The 21,123-nt window shown below is 39.2% G+C and overlaps 1 protein-coding gene across 1 annotated transcript in view; it reads left to right on the forward strand.

The window, feature by feature from the left end:
* Positions 1–19,935, forward strand: part of LOC129425508 (leukocyte immunoglobulin-like receptor subfamily A member 2) — a 46,562-nt gene extending 26,627 nt beyond the window's left edge. The window contains 8 exon segments of the mRNA XM_073856658.1: positions 11,463–11,744; positions 11,828–11,965; positions 14,661–14,831; positions 14,930–15,135; positions 15,138–15,213; positions 19,103–19,363; positions 19,440–19,547; positions 19,633–19,935. Coding sequence (XP_073712759.1) covers positions 11,463–11,744; positions 11,828–11,965; positions 14,661–14,831; positions 14,930–15,135; positions 15,138–15,213; positions 19,103–19,363; positions 19,440–19,547; positions 19,633–19,697 — 1,307 coding nt within the window. The 3' untranslated portion in view covers positions 19,698–19,935.
* Positions 19,936–21,123: the final 1,188 nt, after the last annotated feature.

Genomic DNA, 21,123 nt, shown 5'->3' on the forward strand with positions numbered 1-21,123 from the left:
CCCAGCCATGCTGTTTACTCCAAAGCCTTTGCACCAACACCTTTCCCCGGGTGGTGTATGGAAGGATATACCCCAGGGGGTCGTACTGACTGGCTAAAACTCTGTAAATAATCCGCATGGTAGGAGCACCATGAACTATGGGCCGGTGGCGGTATGTCAGTACATCTGAAGGGCAGTTCCAGCTAAGTCCCAAAGTAGACTCCTGGACCTCTTTCTTTTCATGAGCCAACCAAAGTTCAAGACCATCTGACTTGGCTTCACATGGAAGATGTTGCACGACAGCAGGTACGTTGCTGGCCCACTGTCTCAATTCAAAGCCCCCTTCAGCTAACAGCCCCCTCAACTTGTCCACCAATTGCTTAGCATCCTCTTTTGATGGCAGGCTCTGTAAGCAGTTGTCAACGTAGAAACATTGTTCTACTGAAAACCTCACGTCTTCGTCGGGTTGGCTGTGTTCTTTCACGTGACGCTGTAAGGCAAAAGTAGCACAGCAGGGGCTACACGTCGTTCCGAAGGGAAGAACTTGCCACTCAAAGACATCAGGGGCACCACCTTCCTTAGAGTCACGCCAGATAAACCGAAGAAGAGGTCTATCTTCTGGAAGAAGGCGGACCTGATGAAACATGCCCTTGATATCTGCGCTTATGGCCACTGCATGCTCGCGGAACCTGAGTAAGACCCCAAGGAGTGATGAACCCAAAGTGGGACCAGCAAGGAGTGATTCATTTAGACTGAGTCCATTGAACTTAAAGGAGCAGTCAAACACCACACGGTTCTTCCCATTATGACTTACCATGTGGTGGGGGATAAACCAAGTTTCACCATCTTTGTCCCTCTCTTCTGGACTGAGCCTTTTGATAGCTCCAGACTGTACCAGTTTCTGAATCTCTGCAGAATAAGCTTCAGCCTGTTGAGAGTCTCTTGCCAATTTCCTTTCAGTACTTCGTAAACGTGGCATGACGGCTTCCATCGTGGCGTGGAGATAGGGCATGTCACCCTTACGCAGCAAAGGTGTTGCATACCGTCTTGTTCCCTCCACCTCTACGCGAACAGTCTTAGACTCCAGAAGCTCGATGGCCTCTCTGTCCTGCTTAGATCTTGTGCACTCTTTTACATTCTGAAATGGCAGAACATCCACTTGCCACAGCTTTTCAACATGCTTGAGTACCTCAGCAGTACAGGGTGAAGTGCAAATGTGTAGACATTGGTTTGGCTTGAGTCTGTGTTCCAGTAAGCTGGTAGGTCCCTGAAGTGTCCATCCCAGTTTGGTTCTTATAGCAGCTGGACCTCCAGCAGGACCAAGTCTCACCGGTTCGATTGGTGAGATAATGTGGGTTTGATCTGCACCAACTAGGATGAGAGGCTTCACTCTTTCAAAGCACGGCAGTGGTAATCCAGCCAGGTGATTGTATTGCTTCTGCAGCTTAGGAATTGGGTAAGAGTGATCTATTAGATCAAGCTGAGGGGCAGTGAAAGCTCCAGATATAAAATAACGTTTACTTGGCTTGGTGTATGGAGAAATGTGAAATGAAACTGCAGCGCCATTGATAGTCTGCACATCATGTCTGATAGTTCTCAGAGCTAAATTTTCTGGAGTACCTTGTAGACCAAGCTTCTGTGCGGCCTCTGTTAGGAGCATCGTACGCTCAGAGCCATCATCGAGGATAGCGAACGTGTCCAGTGTGTTATCTCCATGATGCAGCAGCACTCTGACAACTTTGAGTAAGACTTTCTTACTGCTGGTTGGTTTGTTCAGGTACAATGTCTGCGTTGCTGAACTAACTAGACATGCCTCTGTTTTGGATGCTTCAAAGGCCGGCCTCTCATTGACCTCATGAAGAATTCGTAGATGCTTTCTCTGACAAAGCGGACATGGTTTCTTTAAACCGCATTGGGCAGCCTGATGAGCACGGCCGCACCGCCAACATCTTCGACTGGTGCGTATCCACTCCGAGAGTTGGTCTTTGGTAAGGGTCGGGATTTTGGGGCATTGACTGAATGCATGCTCTGAGGTTTGACAGTAGAAGCAATATACTGCGAGCTTACTCTTAGCCCTTTCCTCTTCCTTGGCCACAGGATATGTAACTATAGCCTCCGAACTATTTCCAGACCCAGTCAGTAAAGTGGCAGTGGTTCGGCGTGACCGCTGAGCTACCCGGGACTCAGTTTTGGGTCGGCTCTCCTTTCTGATGGTTTGATCATCGTAACTTTGACACCAAGATTCATATTTGAGCCAGTCTGCCAGATCCATCAGTGAATATGTCACTCCCGGCAGGTGTAACATGTGGCGGCGGAAATCGGCCCGTCTTTCAGGTGGCAGTTTACTGAGAAGACGTGCAACATGCGACCCACACTGCAACTCGATGCTACCTTCCTGGCCTAATGTCTTAAGCAGACCAACTAAAGACTGCACTTGAAGGGAGAACTTCTCAAAGGCTGATGGATCATTGCGGCTGATATCAGGGGAATCGAGAATAGTGGCAATCCTCTTCAATGCTACCTGGTGAGGCTGACCAAATCGCTCGTTGAGGGCCATCATCGTGTCCCGGTACGGTGTTGGAGAATGCAGGTAGGAGTCAGCTATTAGACAAGCATCCTCTAGCTTTAGATGGTCAACTAGGATCTGATATTTGAACATTTCTGTACTGTCAGGTGGTAAGAGGTTATCCAAGGCCATCTTCAGACGTGCGAACTCACTCGGATCTTTGTTTCGGAAGTAAGGAATAGTGGGGCTTGGTCCTTTGTAATACTTCTCTGTAGTATCCACAGACGCCATGGCAGGTGATATGTTATGGGATGCCATTCGGGGATGCCCAGGATAAGGATGTTTCGGTGTATCCCATGTTTGATCATGAACATACTGGGAACTCATCTGCGGGGCAGGAAACTGACCATACCTCAGCCACTCCTCACGTGGACTTGAATGCTTGAAGTCCATAGACCTATCTGCAGAGGTGAGTTTAGAGTTAAGTGTAGGTGGGACTCTGGTGTCACTGATACTCTTGTGCTTGTCATTATACTGATCTGTGATTTCTCGCATTTTCACGAATCTCGGCTCCTCACAGGAAACAGGCGGAGGAGGCTCTGGCCAGTCGTCATCATCCGCCTGTACCCCATGGTGAAATGTAACAGATGGATGAATAGACTGGGTGTTGGGAGTATCTGAAGGCCTTTGGAGATTACATGCTCTCTCTAAGAGCTGAACCAATTCGTCTTTAGCTGTCTCGATCTGTTTCAGATAACCTTGAATGGCCTGCTGTGTTTCACGGAGATTAGAATTTTCCTCTAAGATCCTCTGCAGCGTTACAGTGCCAGCATCTGATCGGTCGCTCTGGTAACCACCACTCTCACCACAGGTAAGGAACTCTGCATGAACCTGAGATTGTGGTTGACGATTTTGACTTAGCGATGATGCATGACAGGAAAGACTGGGGGTGCGTCGTTGAGAAGTACGTTGCTGAGGGTTGTGTGGGGTGTCGAAACTCTCATCTCTGGCAGTCAGGCTTAGAGGAGGAAAAGGAACAGGAAAACTATGTGCTCTTTTAGGTTTTCTGACTGATGCTGTGATATGTGAGGAAGAGTTATCATCATCAGATGACTCCACTGCTTGCTCTCTCTGACTACTTGATGGCATTGATTTGCATGAACTCAGAAAATCTACCTCATAATCTTGTAAGTAGGCAGGACGACGCTTAGGACGAACCGCAGGATTTCCTGGTTTAGAATGGGCTGACATCTTTATCCAGGGAAGTGCCCATCCGGCTCGAAGGACCAGTTGTTGGATTGGAAATTAAAACTGACTTAAGGACTGTTGGATAGGTACACTTTATCCTGGTGAACCGATTAGAGTCCAAGAATTGAGTCAAGCACCATTCAGATACTGATTAAACTTTACTGAAGAAAGGAGGGTTTGTATATGTGTGTGGTCTGTACAAATAAAACACAAAACAGATATACATAAGATATGATAAATTACACAAAATACAATAATACAAAAAAGCCCATTACTTTTAAATGAAGTTAGGCATGAATTATATTATCCACAGAGTAGCATTAACAATATGGGAGTGAAGTAATAACTGTAAGATATATCAAATCTTATCTAAATGCTCAACTTAAACCTTCATATTACAATCATATGCAATACAAACACACATACTAATATAAACAGCAACTAACAATGTGTTAAAACTTAGCAAAATAGCAATATAAATCAAACAATAAACTCGATATGGCGGGAAATGCACGGAGGATCGCGCATACATTACACTCGATAAACGAGCTCAATAAATCAAGTTTAATTCACCTAACAGTGATATCCCGCATAACTGCAACATAAACATGCTCTGTATAATATTTTAATTATGAATAACTCACTTTCTTTGATGTACGCACACACTTGAACTTGAAACGGCTCGTAGCGCTTCCTCACAGCTCCCCTCACATTCACCTGAGTCTCTTCATGACGCGCACGGGCTTAAAGGGGACGCGCACGGTCTTAAAGGGGCCGCGCACGCAAACCGTTTATACAAATCCCTTACTTTACTTTTCATAGGAAAAGTAATTAAATTACAGTAACTAACTATCTGTATCACAACTTTTGTTTTGTAAGCTCTACTTGAAATAAACCCCCCACATTTAGCCTATTGAGGTTGCTTTAGCTACTGCACCAGCGTAAAGATTGTAACATGCCCCAAAAGCCCCTGAAAAGGCACAAGGTATACATTTATTTAGTATGTGTGTTTCCTGGGCTCAAACCCATGACCTTCTGCAGTGTAACGCATTTCTCTACCTGAGTTACTGTACACAGGAGCACATCAATTGATGTTTGGTTCTTTTTACCAGAAAGCGGGACATCTATCACCAGAGAAGCCATAATAAGCATAGCATTTTACTCCAATCATAATAAGAGCAGTGCCTTCCTTGTATAGATGCACTGTACAGTATCTTTTCTTTTCAGACATAAATATATTAATATATGACATTGACAACATACAATAGAACTAAACATTTCCCACATAAGCCAAATGAAAAGCACACAAATTTACCACAACTTTAAACCAATCAGCATCTAAGACTGGAACTTTCCATTTTTATAATAAATAACAGACACCCAACACGGCTAAATAAAAATTGTGTACTGTGTGTATCCTTAAAGGAACAGTATGTAGGATTGTGGCCAAAACTGGTATTGCAATCACAAAACTTGTGGCTAAAACTGGTACTGCAATCACACAACATGACAACATAAACATCAGTTGAGGGCTGCAACTCCACTTTTTAAATGACAATATCCTGGCCACTGTTGTCAGTGATAAAGGTATTTAAAATGAAAATGGTTTCTTAATGTCTAGTGACATATCAGGGCCATTTTATAATTGATTGATATAAATTTCTTACATACTGTTCCTTTAAGCCCCGATAAAATATTTCATTATCTTTACAGCTTTACCCACAGTTACAGTGAATGTAACACTAGACGGTCCTTTGTTCACTGGAGAGACAGTTAATCTTACGTGTGAGATAGAGGATCAGTACAGATCATTAAACTGGAGATATCTGTGGTATAACAACACAAGTGAGACTGCAGTATTTGAGGGAAACATCTACACCATCAGGTCACCATCAGATCAGGATGAGTTCTGGTGTAAAGGAGAGAGAGATGGTCGACCCTCATCCTCACAGTACAGTGATAATGTGACTCTCTCTGTTAAAGGTCAGTAGTTTGGGTCATTTATTTTTCTATAATTTACTGCTAGATTTAGTCACTTTATTTGACAAGATTCTTGTCAAATGCAAAGATATTAGCTTTTTTATTTACCAATTTAATTTAAATTATAATTTAATTTGTGTGTAATAACTGCTAAAATAAATTTCCAAAATAATGCTAAATAATTTGCAATTCTTTAATAAAAATAAAAATCTTTCTGTTTAAAGATTTCTTGAAAGTGAAAATGACAATTAATATTTTATTCAGATTTTGGACTTTTTATGAAGTTTTATAACTTCATTTTCTTCCTCAGCTTTACCCAGAGCTACAGTGAGAGTAACGCCAAACAGTCCTGTGTTCACTGGAGAGACAGTCACTCTGAAGTGTGAGATAGAGAATCAGTACAGATCATTAAACTGGACATATCAGTGGTATAAACGTGGTACTAAGGTGTTTAACTGTAGGCGTTACACTGTAAACAGAGACTCTCTCACTATCAATGGAGTTACTGAATCTGATCAGTATGAGTGTAGGTGTAGTACAGAGATACACGGACGACCACAGACTTCACCATCAAGCTATGCTGTTTATTTAAATGTAAAGGGTGAGTTCAATATCACTGTTACTCTAAAATAGAGAAACAAAGACAGAAGCATCTCATGTGTGTTAATTATCAGAAACATTATTGTCAGTAGTTGTGTCATTGTTTTAGGAGGAACAGAAATATATTATTGTTTTCTTTCACTAAGACTCAGAGAGAAGCTTTTACAGGATCTGAATGTTTTTATTCTCCTGCAGGATCAAAACCTGAAGTCACATCAGATATTAAAGGATCTGTACTGACAGGTAACACCGTGACTCTGAAGTGTCACATTGATCATTGGTCTACTGGATGGAAGTTTTACTGGTACAAACACACACAAAACACTGAGAAGATGACAACAGAAACAAACTCTTACACAATCAACAGTGTTAAAGTTTCAGATGGAGGTCAGTACTGGTGTAGAGCTGGAAGAGGAAAACCAGACTATTACACAGACTACAGTGAAGGACTGTGGATAAATGTGAAAGGTAAGAGACAACATGACATTTAGGATGCCATGGATCTCAGTCAGGGAAAACATCATATTTATCTGACCTAAAAAAAAACAATGTTCTTTGTTGAAACGTTATTTAAAACACTATTGAACCTCCCACCGAAACCAGATTCCCAGATTTAGCTCAAAGGGAATAATAAGTATAGAAATTGATAAGGTTTTACCTGCTTTAGCAGAATTAATAATAACAATTAATTAATGAATTTGTCCAGCGAATAAACTTATAATTTTACATTAAAAAGTGAATTCTGTGCCCTTTAGAAAACAACTTTCTTACTGCTATACAGTATTACCTCAAAAGCATGTAACAGATCAAAGCAGATCAAGTGACTTGAATTTCATGAGCATTTAACACAGAAACAATTTAATTGTGAAATGCAAACCAGTTTATTAACTACGATACAAAATACACATACAACACATACAAACAAACAATAACATGAAACATAGAGAGAGAAAGAAAGCATGGAAAATTAAGAGGGAGTAAAAGAAGGGCAATATCACTATAGACTTTACTTCTGCACTAACCATCAGAACTTCTAAGAATGATGAGTCCAACCCGTCATAGTTGAGGTAGCCAATGGGGGAGAGTTGTTGAGTGAGAAGGAAAACTTCGTCTTTGTTTTACCAGACTTCATTTGCATAGTTGGCTATGCCAGAGATTTTGTTGCAGCGCAGCATCTCGTTCCACTTTTTCAGGGAACAAGGTTACACTCAAGTAACCCCTCCATTTTCTTATTCATTTAATGTCTTTTGAGGTGTTATTGTTTTGGTAAAAGTTAATAAAACTATATTTATATACTATTGCTTTTCCATTTAATTTTGCGGTACGGGCACTCACTTTATTACTGGACTTTGTTTTTGTCAGTACTACATAAAACAGTTTTTTATAAGTTTCAGAGAGATGTTTTTTGCATGCTGCTTATAAATATCAGTGGCAATATCTCACAATGTGTTTTAATAGTCTCGTTATGCGAAAACCAGTGATCAAGTGTCCAAATGTAAAAGCTGCAGTGCTTACCTGCAGTTCCACGGTGGTTTCGCGTACAATAATGGGAGTAGAGAGATCGCTTCAGAGAAATGTATTGTTTTCATAGCTTTATTCCAAGTGTATGTTACTCATCCACATGATGTGACATCATTGCACCTTAGTTTACATCCAAGAGAGCTGATCTTGTAGCTTAATTACCTACCTGAGAGTTAAGACATGAACCACAGTAGCGCTGTTCCAGAGACACCCATTGCCTTGAGGATCGACATGAGGATGTGGTGATTGACTGTGTCAAAAGCAGCAGACAGATCCAGCAGGATCAGCACAGATGATTTGGAAGCTGCCCTTGCCTGTCTTAGGGCTTCAATGACAGAGAACAGTTTCGGTAGAGTGACCGCTCTTGAAACCAGACTGGTTGATGTCCATGAGGTTGTTTGTGTGAGGAAAGCTGGTCAAAAGCCACACAATCAAGAGTCTTGGCAATGAAGGGAAGAAGCGATACAGGTCTGTAGTTCTCCAACATTGCAGGGTTAAGTGTGGGTTTCTTCAGCAGCAGGGGCCAGTCACACCAAAAGTGTTTATGGCAGTTGCAGGCGCCTTTTTTAATGATATTCAGGGCGCGTTTGACACTGTTTATGCGCGCCGAGTGAGTTGCGTTGTTTTTTGCCGCCTGCCGCGCACGCATTTTTGAAGGAGCGCTGAGAACGGAGAAGCGCCCGACGTCATTCCCGTCTTTCCATTGTCCAATAGAATGAGGGCACAGGCGGGCCTTACGTTGTAGTGAGGGAAGTTTACAGTTGCTTTGAAGAACCGGACTCCACTCGCTCACCCTCTTCTGCGTGTTTGTGCACCTCTCACCCTCAAACAAGGTCAGAGCAAGCACCCTCTTTTTAAAGTTTCTGCTAATATGACAGTTAACAGCAAAAGAGCGCTCACGCTTCAATATTTGATTGACAAAACAGCTGACTCGGTGGTATCTTAGCAATATGAAAAGTCGCGTCACACTGCTCTTTTTTTTTAAAGGCAGTGCGTTGCGCCTTGCGCTTGTAACCGTTTAAAGCGCTTTTGGTGTGACTGGCCCCTTATTCTGCCCTCTTTAAAAGCTGTGGGAAATGTACCTGTGGAAAGGGATGAATTTATAATTTGTGTGAGAGCAGGGATGACAGAAGGAGAAATTGTCTGAATGAGATGGGTGTGTATGGGATCTAACGGGCAGGTAGCCGGGTGGTTTGAGGTAAAGATTTTGGAAACATCCTCTTTAGATAGGAGAGAGAAAGAGGAAAGAAAGCATGCATCAGAATTTTGAGCCTGTTCAAGAGGCAGTGGGGCAGAAAACTGACTGCTGATGAAGTTTGTTTTCTTCATAAAGAAAGAAGCAAAATCGTCAGCTGTGAAGTCAGTTGAAGGTGGGGGGAGAGCGGGCAGAGAAACAAAGCAGGAGCGTCGGGTAAGCTGCTAATTTTAGAGTGATAGTACTGAGTTTTAGCAGAGAAGACATCTGTGGAGAACAAGGCCTGAAGAGACTGATAGAGACCGAGGTCTGCAGGATCTTTCGATCTGCGCCACTTTCTCTTTGCAGGATTGATGCTCGCAGAGAAAATCAGATAGCCGAGGTGTGGAAGGGATTGGCTGGTGCAGATATCAGAGGGCATAATGTGTCTAAGCAGGGTGTAATTATGGAGCATAGAGTGTCAGTGGTGTTGTTAGTATATAGGAGGGAGAGCTGGTTAGGGGAGGGAGCATGCAGGAGACCACAGAGGACGAGTAATCCCATTTTGTTGTTTATGAAAACTCCTCCTTTTGGAAACTGTACTCATTGGTGTTATCTGTCAGAGCTGTGATCATGTCTTCTGAAGCAAACCTTTGGATGTACTCCAGTGGTATATGGAGGGAGATGGCATCATTAGTGATGCTAATAAAATAAGTTTTGAGACTGATAAAATCCTTTTTCAGACAGTAATACCTGTCATGGGGCAAGGTCTGTGTTCTTAAATGGGTTGGTTTTGTTGCCGTCATGTCCACATAATCATCATATGGTCAGACATAAAGTTTTTATCACCACATTCCTCCTCATCAGTTACATCAGAGTCCCATCTCAAAATCACGTTTTCCAAATTTGGATAATATAAATTACATCATATGCATTGTAGATAATTCTGAAATTAAAAAACACACCGATTATTTCAATGCTAAATAATCTTAATGCAAATCAATTTCAATCACACTTATACATTTCAAAGAATTCACCTATTTCACAGAATTGTGCATCCACTTCATTGTCCACATTTAAATCCATGCTAAAACCCCATCTTTTCACTCTTGCTTTTTCTACATACTATTCATTTTTCTACATACTATACATACTACATTCCTCAAATTCACATCTTAAAGGGATACTTCACCGATTTAGCATTCAGCTTTGTATCTGTAGAAACCCGGCAGTATTACTGAATGACCATGTTTCCCTCCATCATTTCCCCCTGAGAGGAGAGATATCTGCATTTTGGTTCTGCAAAAAAGTCCTCCGATGATGCAAAAATCGTCATATTACATCATCTGAGGACTTTTTTGCAGAACCAAAATGCAGATATCTCTCCTCTCAGGGGGAAATGAGGGAGGGAAACATGGTCATTCCGTAATACTGCCGGGTTTCTACAGATACAAAGCTGAATGCTAAATCGGTGAAGTATCCCTTTAATATCTTTATTTTATTTTTAAGTGTATAGTGTACATGTACTGCCCCTGTATTCTGCTTTATTTGTTGATTCTATCACTTATGTTATTGTCATTTTATCTGCTTTTATATTTTTCTCATGTTGTTTTTATGTCTTAATTTTATCCTACTGTACAGTGTCCTTGGGTGACTTGAAAGGCGCTTTAAATAAAATGTATTATTAATATTATTATTAGAATTCACACAATACTGTCTTGGCAAGCTTATTGTCATCTATTTATAATGCTAATATCACCTATAACCCCACCCCACATTCCAGAACAATATCACCTGACCCTCATGCAGCAAACAGATATTTTGGCAAACAAAGCACAGAGAAAAAAACCGGGACCAGCTAAGAATATTTTATAAACCATAAGATACAGATAGTTTCAAATATTGCCACATAAATACTTTCAAACTCTCAAATAAATAATTTATTTCCTATAAACATATTTAATAATCTTAAAACTTAGATTAAAACTCAAATAGTATCAAAGACATTCAACATCAATATTATATTTTGTTGCTACAAAAAAATGATTACAAAAGTACATTTTCAATAGGTTAGAAGTACAGCAAATTCATGTAATGTGCAAGGTGCACAGGTAAATTTTGCTACCCTACAGACCCAATGTTGTAAAATTTCAACATTGACATTACAAGCTCAACATCTAATATAATCAAAACATTCAACTGTATCTTAACATCTAAACATCTAAACACAATCTAAACAATAGGACCTTTTAGTTGTGTAAATGTGGTTTTAAAGAGAGTAAAACATGTACAGGTATACTTTATTCGATTTTAAACTGATGTTGTAATAGTACAACCGAGGGTTTTACAGGGTTAAATATAAACATTTTCTAATAACAAGTCAAATATTTAAATATACATAATGATGTGTGCGGATTGTGTTTTGTTAAAAATTTGTACATTGTGTTTGTACAGAGAGTCTTAAACCTGTGGTAAGTGTTGATCCTGACAAACAGCTATTCAGAGGAGAAACTGTTACTCTGAGATGTGACATACAGGATACAGGAGACACTGAGTGGACATACAGCTGGACTGTAGAGAAGACAAACAACAGAAATATAATCCCACAATGCAACACACAAGAGTGTAAAATCAACAACATTCAATACCATCACAGCGATAAATACACCTGTAGAGGAAAGATTCGTGAACAAAACACTGAGATGAGTGATGCTGTTACACTGACTGTATCATCAGGTGAGTTTATATGTTTGTTCATCATTATTAGTGTGAAGAGATGAAGTGTAACATGTTATTCATGAGAGATTGATCACTTTCAGATAAACCACAGACAGTTTTAAGTGTTTCTCCACAGCAGTGGTTGACTGAAGGAGATTCGGTGACTCTGATGTGTGAGGTTATAAGTTCATCTTCAGGCTGGACATTCAGCTGGTTCATTGTAAAGAGGCTTTACTCAGGTAATATCTCATTCATCTCATAACAAATACATCAACTGATTTTATTAAACAAATGTCAAGCATCAGCTCAGACCAAAATGTTATTTATCAGATGCAGTCATTTATTTATTTGGGAGTGCTGATAGCAATATAATAGTAGTATTCATACAATTATGTTGATTTTTGTTAATTCTGCTTTCTTTCTAAGTGTAATTAACAGCTAGCTGTGCATTAAAGAATTATAGTGCATGACATGGAGGAGAACCACTCAATGCGAAAGTATTTGTAAACAGGCAGGACAAAAATATCATATATGGTCAAAAGTTTGGATCTGTGCATTAAGATTTGAAGTGTAAGCCTTTGTTGCTTGGGAACCACACTTGATTCTAAGCTGTTACTCACTAATATAATAAAGCAATAAGCCCCGCGAAGCAGTGGTGTTACAGTGCATTTAATAACAGCTAAGTGTCCCTTAGCTGTTATAAAATGCACTAGTAACCCACTGCTTCGCTGGGCTTATTGCTTTATTATATTAGTGAGTAACAGCTCATTGACACAGAGATAAAGTAGTGCGATAGGATTACTAATTACAGCGTAGCATTTACTTTTTATTAGAGAGAGAGAGAGAGCTTTGCAGCGCAGTTACGGTGCATCGTCGTTAACAAGTTTCAGTGCTGTTTCCCTGCGAATCAATGTTTTTAGGTATCACATTAATTTGGAATGGTCATCAAACTGACTGGACCTATCTGTGCATTGAAATGGTTTTATACCACAGAGCTGTTACATGCTTAATTCTTATTGGCTGAGAAACGTTCTACAGGTGTGCATTATTTTTAGTTATTGCACACCTATGAGGTAGTTCCAGTTCTGTCGATCACATTACAGTTAAATATCACTGGGCCAAGTTTAAATGAATTAACAGTTTAAATGAATTATACTGCATGTGTGGTAGCAAAAGAAATGCATTGAAAAAAGGAATAAAATAATTCAAAAGAGAAGACCGTTGATCAACCGTTGGTTGTTGGTCCATTCCCCCAAATATATCCAACATATATGTTTACTTAATTACCACCTATAGGGTAAATAAATTAGGGTATGAAATTAAATATTGGGGAATAATTTTGCTATGACGACATACATTGGGATATGATTTTCAATTTAAACCACCATGATTAATTGTATTGATCTTACAAATTACACTACTATGTTACACCTTAAAAGCAAATAACGTACAGATTTATTTATAATGTGTTTATTTATTTATAATGTATTTATTATTGTACAATCAGATCTCTCCATACATCTGATACTTATTATTCCAAGTATTTCAAGTGTACCAAGGTCAAGCGATCGATTTATATGAAGAATGCAAAAGTGATGACAATCTGCTGTAAATATCAGATTTGGTGTTGACTACACTGGTTCAAAAACTGCCGCCAAAAGAAGCAATGATATGTTGTCGTTGATTGTGAAATAACATTGGCTCTCATGTACCGACTGCATCATTACGTCAGCTAAAAATGTGAAGCGCTATTGGCTATCGTAACCACTAGTGTTGGGGGTAACGCATTACAAGTAACGTGCATTACGTAAGGAATAATTGAAGACGGGCCATTGAATTATAAGAAAATAATGCACACCAAGGTGGTAATGCGGCACGACGCGAAGCGGAGTTACACCGCAGGTGTGCATTATTTTCAAATAATTCAAAGGACCGGAGTCAATTATTCCGCTTATACCACGGTTACCACAAACATTGCTCTGGTGCCTATTTTTAAGACCTTTGAAAAGTTAGGTGTGCGGTTTACAGAAAAATAATCAACACCCATAGAACATTTCTCAGCCAATCAGAATGCAGCATTCAACAGACCCGTGGTATAATTAATAATATTACTTTTCTGAAGTAACAAGTAAAGTAACGCATTACTTTTATAAATGTGCACATTAATATTTGAGTTCCTTTTTTAAAAAAGTAATGTGAGTTACTTTTCAGTTTAATTCATTCAATTTAAAAATAAAATAATGTACTGAATTAAATTGACCATATTAACGTAGAATTACGCACTCTGTGCGACTGAGCGGAAACAGTTTGAATCAGAAATGATAATGGCAGGCCTGAGTTTGACATTTTTGCGATCATAAAAAACACCTGCAAGGCCTGAAAGAGATCAAGCCTTAGCCAAGTAAATAAAAGTAATGCAAAAGTAACTTAAAAGTAACGCAAGCATTACTTTCCATGAAAAGTAACTAAGTAACTATTTGGGGGAGTAACTTAATATATTAATGCAATACTTTTAAAAGTAACTTTCCCCAACACTGGTGACCACTTACTTCATGCTCTAATGCTCTGTTTGTTGCATTCATGGATTTCTTCATAAAGTGATTGCATGGCTTTTTATATATTGCAAGGTTTGTAGTACACGCACACGCACGCGCGCTCACACACACACACACAATTTTTTTTGTTAATTTAATATAAAACTGTGACTGTTGTATATTATTCCTTACTTGGTGTACACCTTTGAGGAAATCAGAATCTTTCAGACTGACCATGGTATTATTCAAATTAAGATACCGTACTAAATGATAAGCAATAACTTTGTTTGATTGTGTAAAAGTTCCAAATGTGGTACAGAGGTTTTTTATGGCAACATTTCAAATATTCTCTATATTTCATTGTATAAACATAATGTGTAGCACACTTTGACTTTTACAGTGAATAAATATGACTATCAGCTGGTTTCAGACAGCAGTGGAGGATCGAAAGGCATCTTCACAGTGAATTCAGTGACTGTGAAGCACACAGGAGTTTATTCTTGCAGGGCAACGAGAGGAGATCCAGTCTATTACACAGATTACAGTAACACACAAACACTGTGGATCACTGGTGAGTTCATCACACACAACTAAACAACAACAATCTCTTACACACTATATTTCATATATCATTCATTTATTTATTTATCTCTTATAAAGAGCTCTCAGGTGTTTCTCCTTCAGTCTCTCTGATCATCAGACCCAACAGATCTCAACACTTCTCATCTGAATCTCTCTCTCTGAGCTGTGAGGATCACAATAACTCTACTGGATGGACAGTAAGAAGATACACAGAAGATAAACTGAAACCTTGTCCATCATCAGACTGGAGATCTACAGGAACAACATCTACATGTACAATCAGATCTCTCAACACACATCTGATACTGGAGTGTACTGGTGTCAGTCTGAATCTGGAGAGATACTTCATCCTGTTAATATCTCAGTACACTGTGAGTTTATAATTCTGTATTTATTTTTACAGATGCTGCAAGTGCAGTAATTTCAATAATATTTGGTGTTTTAGATTTAGACATTTTTTTTTTAAATATAATTGGTGGTGCATTGGTGTGGGTGGTTGAAGGGTGTTGCTTTTTAATTGCTTAAGAGTGATTTTTAGCAAGCTAAGGTGCATTACAATTGACAGGGTCCAACAAAACTCCCAGATTCCGCACAGTTTTTGAAGGCCTAATTTGAACACCATCTATATAAAAAAATGTCATGTCCAGGCGATCTCAGTAATTTGGGGCCAATCAACAGGATTTCAGTTTTCCCAGCATTTAGCTGTAAGAAGTTATCAGACATCCTTGTTTTAAGTTAGTGAAGGCGGGAGCTAACAGAAGAGAGTGGACAAGATGAGTTGGGGTTTTTAATATTTTTTTATATCATCAGTATAACTATGAAAATTGCGACCATGCCGTCTGATGATCTGGCCTAGAGGTAGCAGGTAAATTAGCAATAAAAGAGGGCAGGGAAGTACAGAACCTTGAGGTACACCATGAGAAACAGTGACAGTGCGGGATCAATTCTTACCTATTCTAACAAATTGCTGTCTATCCGATAGATACGAGGTCAACCACTTAAGATCTGCATCAGTGACCCCTATTGCAGACAGATGATAGAGAAGTGTAGAGTGGCACACAGTGTCAAATGCTGCACTGAGGTCGAGAAGAACCAGGATACTTTGTGCACCAGAATCAGAAGGAGATCATTTAGCACTTTTAGAAGAGCTGTTTCTGTGCTGTGAAATGGAAAGAAACCAGATTGGAGCGTTTCAAAAAGATTATGTCTCTCTAAATGTGACTGCAGTTGTGCCTTAACGACCTTCTCAAGTAGCTTGCCAACGAAAGGGAGGTTTGAAATTGGTCCATAATTGTTCTGAATGGTGTTATCGAGGCCGGGGTTCTTAAGAATTGGACTGATGACTTTCAGATTAAGCAGAACATAGGTAGTGGCAAGGGATCTGTTAATAATGTGAGTAATAGGTTGAATAAGTCTAGGCAAAATAGTTTTTAGAAGGTATGTTGGAATAGGATCAAGTATACAGGAGGAAGAATTAGATTTGACAATCAGTTTTTCAACCACAGATATATTTGTGAGTGAAAATGTAACTAGCGGACAACCTATCAAATATGAAGTTTAAGGGGAAGTGGCAGTAGAAGAAAACGATTAATAAATGTAATAAAAAAATTGTAGGAAAAAGATTACAATTTTCACAAAGATCAGCAGAACCAGTAATAGCTACAGTGGATGGTTTGACCAATTTATTTATCTCAGAGAAAAGAACTTTAGGTTTGCACTTAGATTTGTTGATAACAGTAGAAGGATAGTTAGAGCGTGCAATGTTAAGTTTTCTTTATTTCACTACTGAATCAGAAAAGGCCATGGCATGTAGAAGAAGGGAAGATTTTTATGAAGTTTTTCAAGACAAAAAGTATTTTGCAGCAGTACAACGGAATCAACATGTATATTAAAGTCACCTAGCATCATCCCAGACAGCAGACGACTCTGGGCCGGATCCGCACCGGATCAGCGCCAGAGCTGTTGACTTCGGCACAGATCCGGAGCGGATCCGGCCCAGAGTCGTCTGCTGTCTGGGATGATTCTATCATGCAGGGCAAAAGCGAGAGTGGGAAGTTCAGTCAGAACAGAGCAAAAGTTTGTATTATTTTTAGGAGGTCTATAAATCAACAAAATCAGTATCAGAATAGGGTCAGCCAGTTGAAGTGATAAACATTCAAAACTAGAAGCATCAAGATTGTCATATTTAGACACTTTATAATTGTTCTTAAAGATCACCACCAGACCACCACCTCTGCCGCTAAGTTGAGGTTTTGTCAGATAATTATATCCAGGATGAGTTAAAAGGTTCAGCTCGAAGAAATCATCAGGTGTTTGCCAGGTTTCAGTCAGAAAGAGTAAATCCAGGTCTCTCTCAGTGGTAATTTCATTCAGCAGTGTACCCTTGCCAGTCAGGGAATGAGTGTTCAAAAGAGTACAGTTGTGTTGATGGGGAACATGCGTTGACGAGTAGTCTGCATCTCTGGGTAGTGATATGAGAGTCCTGGCGCAATAAAAAATTGCATCGATACTATGGTAACATTTCGATCTTGACGACAGGATCACAGGTATTGATAGAGAGGATTTATAGTCATAAAAACATTGACGTTCTATTTCAGACCCTTAAAAAAACTATCCAAACTAATATTGACCCTGATCCAATTATAGCCCTATTTGGGGTTTCCCCTATGCCTGATTTGGCTGCCCGAGATCGTAAAATCATTGCTTTTACCACAATGTTGGCTAGACGGGCCATTCTTTTCAAGTGGAGGCATACCTCTCCCCCAACACATGACAGGTGGATACAGGACATCTTCCGCTGTATTGGACTTGAAAAGTTAAGATTTTCACTCTCTGGTTCACTTACATCCTTTTAAAAAACCTTGGATCCCTTTTTGAATTACATTAAGAGTATAGCGTGTGCGCCTGTAACTGGCAATGATGCATAATTTTTGCTATTAGGAGGATTTTTTTAATATTACCATTAATATTTTTTTATATTATTATTATTATTATTATTATTAGTTGTGGGAGGGCGAGATCTTGTAAGGGGTTAAATTGGACAATGTATTACAGTATACTGTTTATTTTGCACTGTCATTGAAAACCAATAAAAAAGATTTGGAGTAAAACATTGACGTTTAGCAGACCGATGATATAATATGCAGGATGTGCAATTCCAAGACGGTAAATAAATCAAATGTGGAGGATTCCAGTCAGGATGGACGATTCAGGTTATGCAGTTTTAATGAAGTTTAATTTAAATCCATACCGTGAATGAAAACCAGAACAAGGCCAACAGAGCCCAGGGCCAGCAATCTCAATGGCGGAGAGTTATTAATGGCAAAATAGATCTCTTTGCAATTTAAGACAGCATTCAGAGAAAGCCGAATGGCCACCCACATTACTACAACACCACGTTAGCCAAACCCAGCTGATGTAAAGTGTAATCCACAAAACTAAACTAAACATCTGGCTAAACAAGTTGAAAGTTGCCTACCAACTGCATCAGATGTTATGGGACTCACAGATATACAGTGGTAGAGGGCTTGCGGGAAAAGTAAAGCACGGCCACCATGTTAGCCAGATCCAAGAGGGCAGAACCACAATGAAACACTACGCAATAAATAAGAGGAAACTTATCCACCGAGAGTGCAAAGTGGCAAAGTCGAACAGTGGGCAGAGGGCTTACAGGGACCGCAATGTGAGACGCTGTACAGAAGTTTGCAGAGATTGTCCAGGGAATGTCAGGTTTTACATCCATAGAACTGATGCTTTACTCAAACGTCTAACAGTGCTCCATTAAGTCCAGAGAAAGCACATCTAGAAGCCAAAAGCTGTTTTCTTCATTCCAACAGTGAAAACGTAACAAACAAACAATTTACAAAACAAAACAATGATTGGAGATGAGGCGGCAGCCATTTCATGCACAGCTAGCATACTCTCGGCCTCTATAAACAATCACGTGCATTATGTTTCCAAATACTGTCTTTTTTTAACAATAACAAAATTTATGAATACTCACAAGCAGCCTATACAAAAAGTCAATTGTTTATTCTAATTGATTACGCGACACGCAAAGACAGCTGGGTAATTAACTGTCTACACGTCTGGTGAATTAATGTGTTGATGTTCACTTATTCTCTACGCTCATTTCCCTTTGGACTAAACAAGTTCCCCTCCCTTCGGAGTGGAATCTCACTTAAGATCTATGGATAATGGTTTAGGTGCCTCCTTCAATTTAAGTTATTCGATTTTCTGATATGTGATGATGTTGTGTAGATGATGATGTGATTCTGGACAGTCCTGTTGATCCTGTGACTGAAGGAGATCCTCTGACTCTACGCTGTTTATTATATGGATATAAAAACCCCTCTGACCTGAGAGCTACAGTTTATAAAGATGGATCAGTGGTACAGCATCAGACTACAGGAGACATGATGATCATCCCTACAGTCTCAAAGTCACATGAGGGTTTCTACTATTGCAAAGACCCATGGAGAAGAGCATCTCTAAAGAGCTGGATCTCAGTCAGAGGTGAGAGTCTATAGAAATAATCTCAAGAGTTTCTTTGTTGTTGTTCAGATATACTGCATGATAACATGTGTTTCTGTTTTAGCAGCTCAGGTAAAGATGTCTGGACTCAAGATTTTCACTTTTCTGCTGGCAGTTTGTCCATATCTGATAGCGACAGCCATGCTGGTTTTCAAATGCTACAGATTGAGAGGTGAAACATCTGTCTGATTTATTAGGTTGATATTTCTTATTAAAAACAACATCTGACATCCATTGTTTTTGTCTGTATTTAACAGTTCCCCACTCATCTGTTGAAGATCAGTTGCAATATGCAGTAAGAGAAGATGAAACATCAATCTGATATTAATGTGTTGTGAGTGCAGTGAAGCATCAGTCTGTGATCTCTCAATAACACATTCACAAACTGAATAACTGCAGTCAATAACAATGAATGACAATCACAAATTAATTCTGGAGTGAATCCCTTTAATATTGATATGAGTGTGAATGTGATACAGGAGTCACTCCCAGTTTTTAGCGTTTTTGACATATTTTTGAGTAAAGCAGGATATTTAGGGTCTGCTTAAGCTAAAAAGTAATTTCATGACGAAATGAAATGAGATGAAACAATTAGTTGCATTTTAATAAAAGATATCTTTTTACAATGATTTCTAAATCTTCATTCTTTAAGTAATTATGGTTGTCAATATTGTGATGTTTGTGTAATATTTTCTTCATAATGAATCCATTAAATCACATATAAGCGTATGATGATGTTTTCTTTGTTGTCGTATGTAAATAAATGACTGCCTGTTATAGACGGGTTGCAAGGTGACGACACTAACTGGTTGCGCGCGCAACCGACAGGCAGAAACAAGAGAACTGCATTGTGTTGTATGCTAGTAGCGGTGTCTGTAAGTCAAAATGCCAAGGAATTGTTGCGTGGAAAATAGTACCAACAGAGTCAGTGCTGGGTGCCTGATGTTAACATACCAGTAGATGCGACTATTACGTTACTAGCATTATAATTATAACATTATAATTCATACATGTATCACAGTAACACTGCAAAAATAAAGACAGAAAAACAGATCCAACTAAAATCAAGTCTTATTTATATACAAACAATAAAGAACGCTTCAATAATTAAGGTTGTTGCAGTAGCAGATCAGCTCACCAATCGGGCTTTCTGCCTCCTGGATGCGCGCGCACCCTGCAATGTTTGTAAACTTGCAACCCCTCTATAGTATGTTGATGTTATTTGACTTCCACTCCCGAGGGGTCGCTGTGGTTCCTCTGTGTACTGTACTTTATTGATTCACTGAGTCCTTCATTAATCTGATGAAACTGTTGCTAGTCAACACATTTATTTCTTTTTAAGAAGCTAAGAAGTTTGTTTTCCTCATTCATTTATTTCTCTGTATCAGCTGTAGATGAAAGTAAAGCGCTGTTCATGATCTCTTACATCTGCTGCTTGATTTTTGTAATTGTAATTGCTTGATTGTATCACAGATGAGAGTAAAAAAAAGCTCTATGACAGTTCAACACAATCTGAGTCTGAAGAATACACAGGGTCAATCAGCTCCCTTGTTCAGTAGTTTAGGCACTGATCAAGAAGTCAGACATTTTAAGTGCACTGGAACATTTGTTTAAAAATCCCACAATGCAACGCAAAACACAGTGAGCATCGATGCCGGAAATCACGTGACCTTTACTGAAGCTCTCCAACAGAAAATTGTGTGAGCCAACTCAATAAACTTAAACTTATAGACATAACTTTTATAAAG

This window comes from Misgurnus anguillicaudatus, chromosome 19 (genome assembly GCF_027580225.2).
Source record: "Misgurnus anguillicaudatus chromosome 19, ASM2758022v2, whole genome shotgun sequence".
Taxonomy (NCBI): Eukaryota; Metazoa; Chordata; class Actinopteri; order Cypriniformes; family Cobitidae; genus Misgurnus; species Misgurnus anguillicaudatus.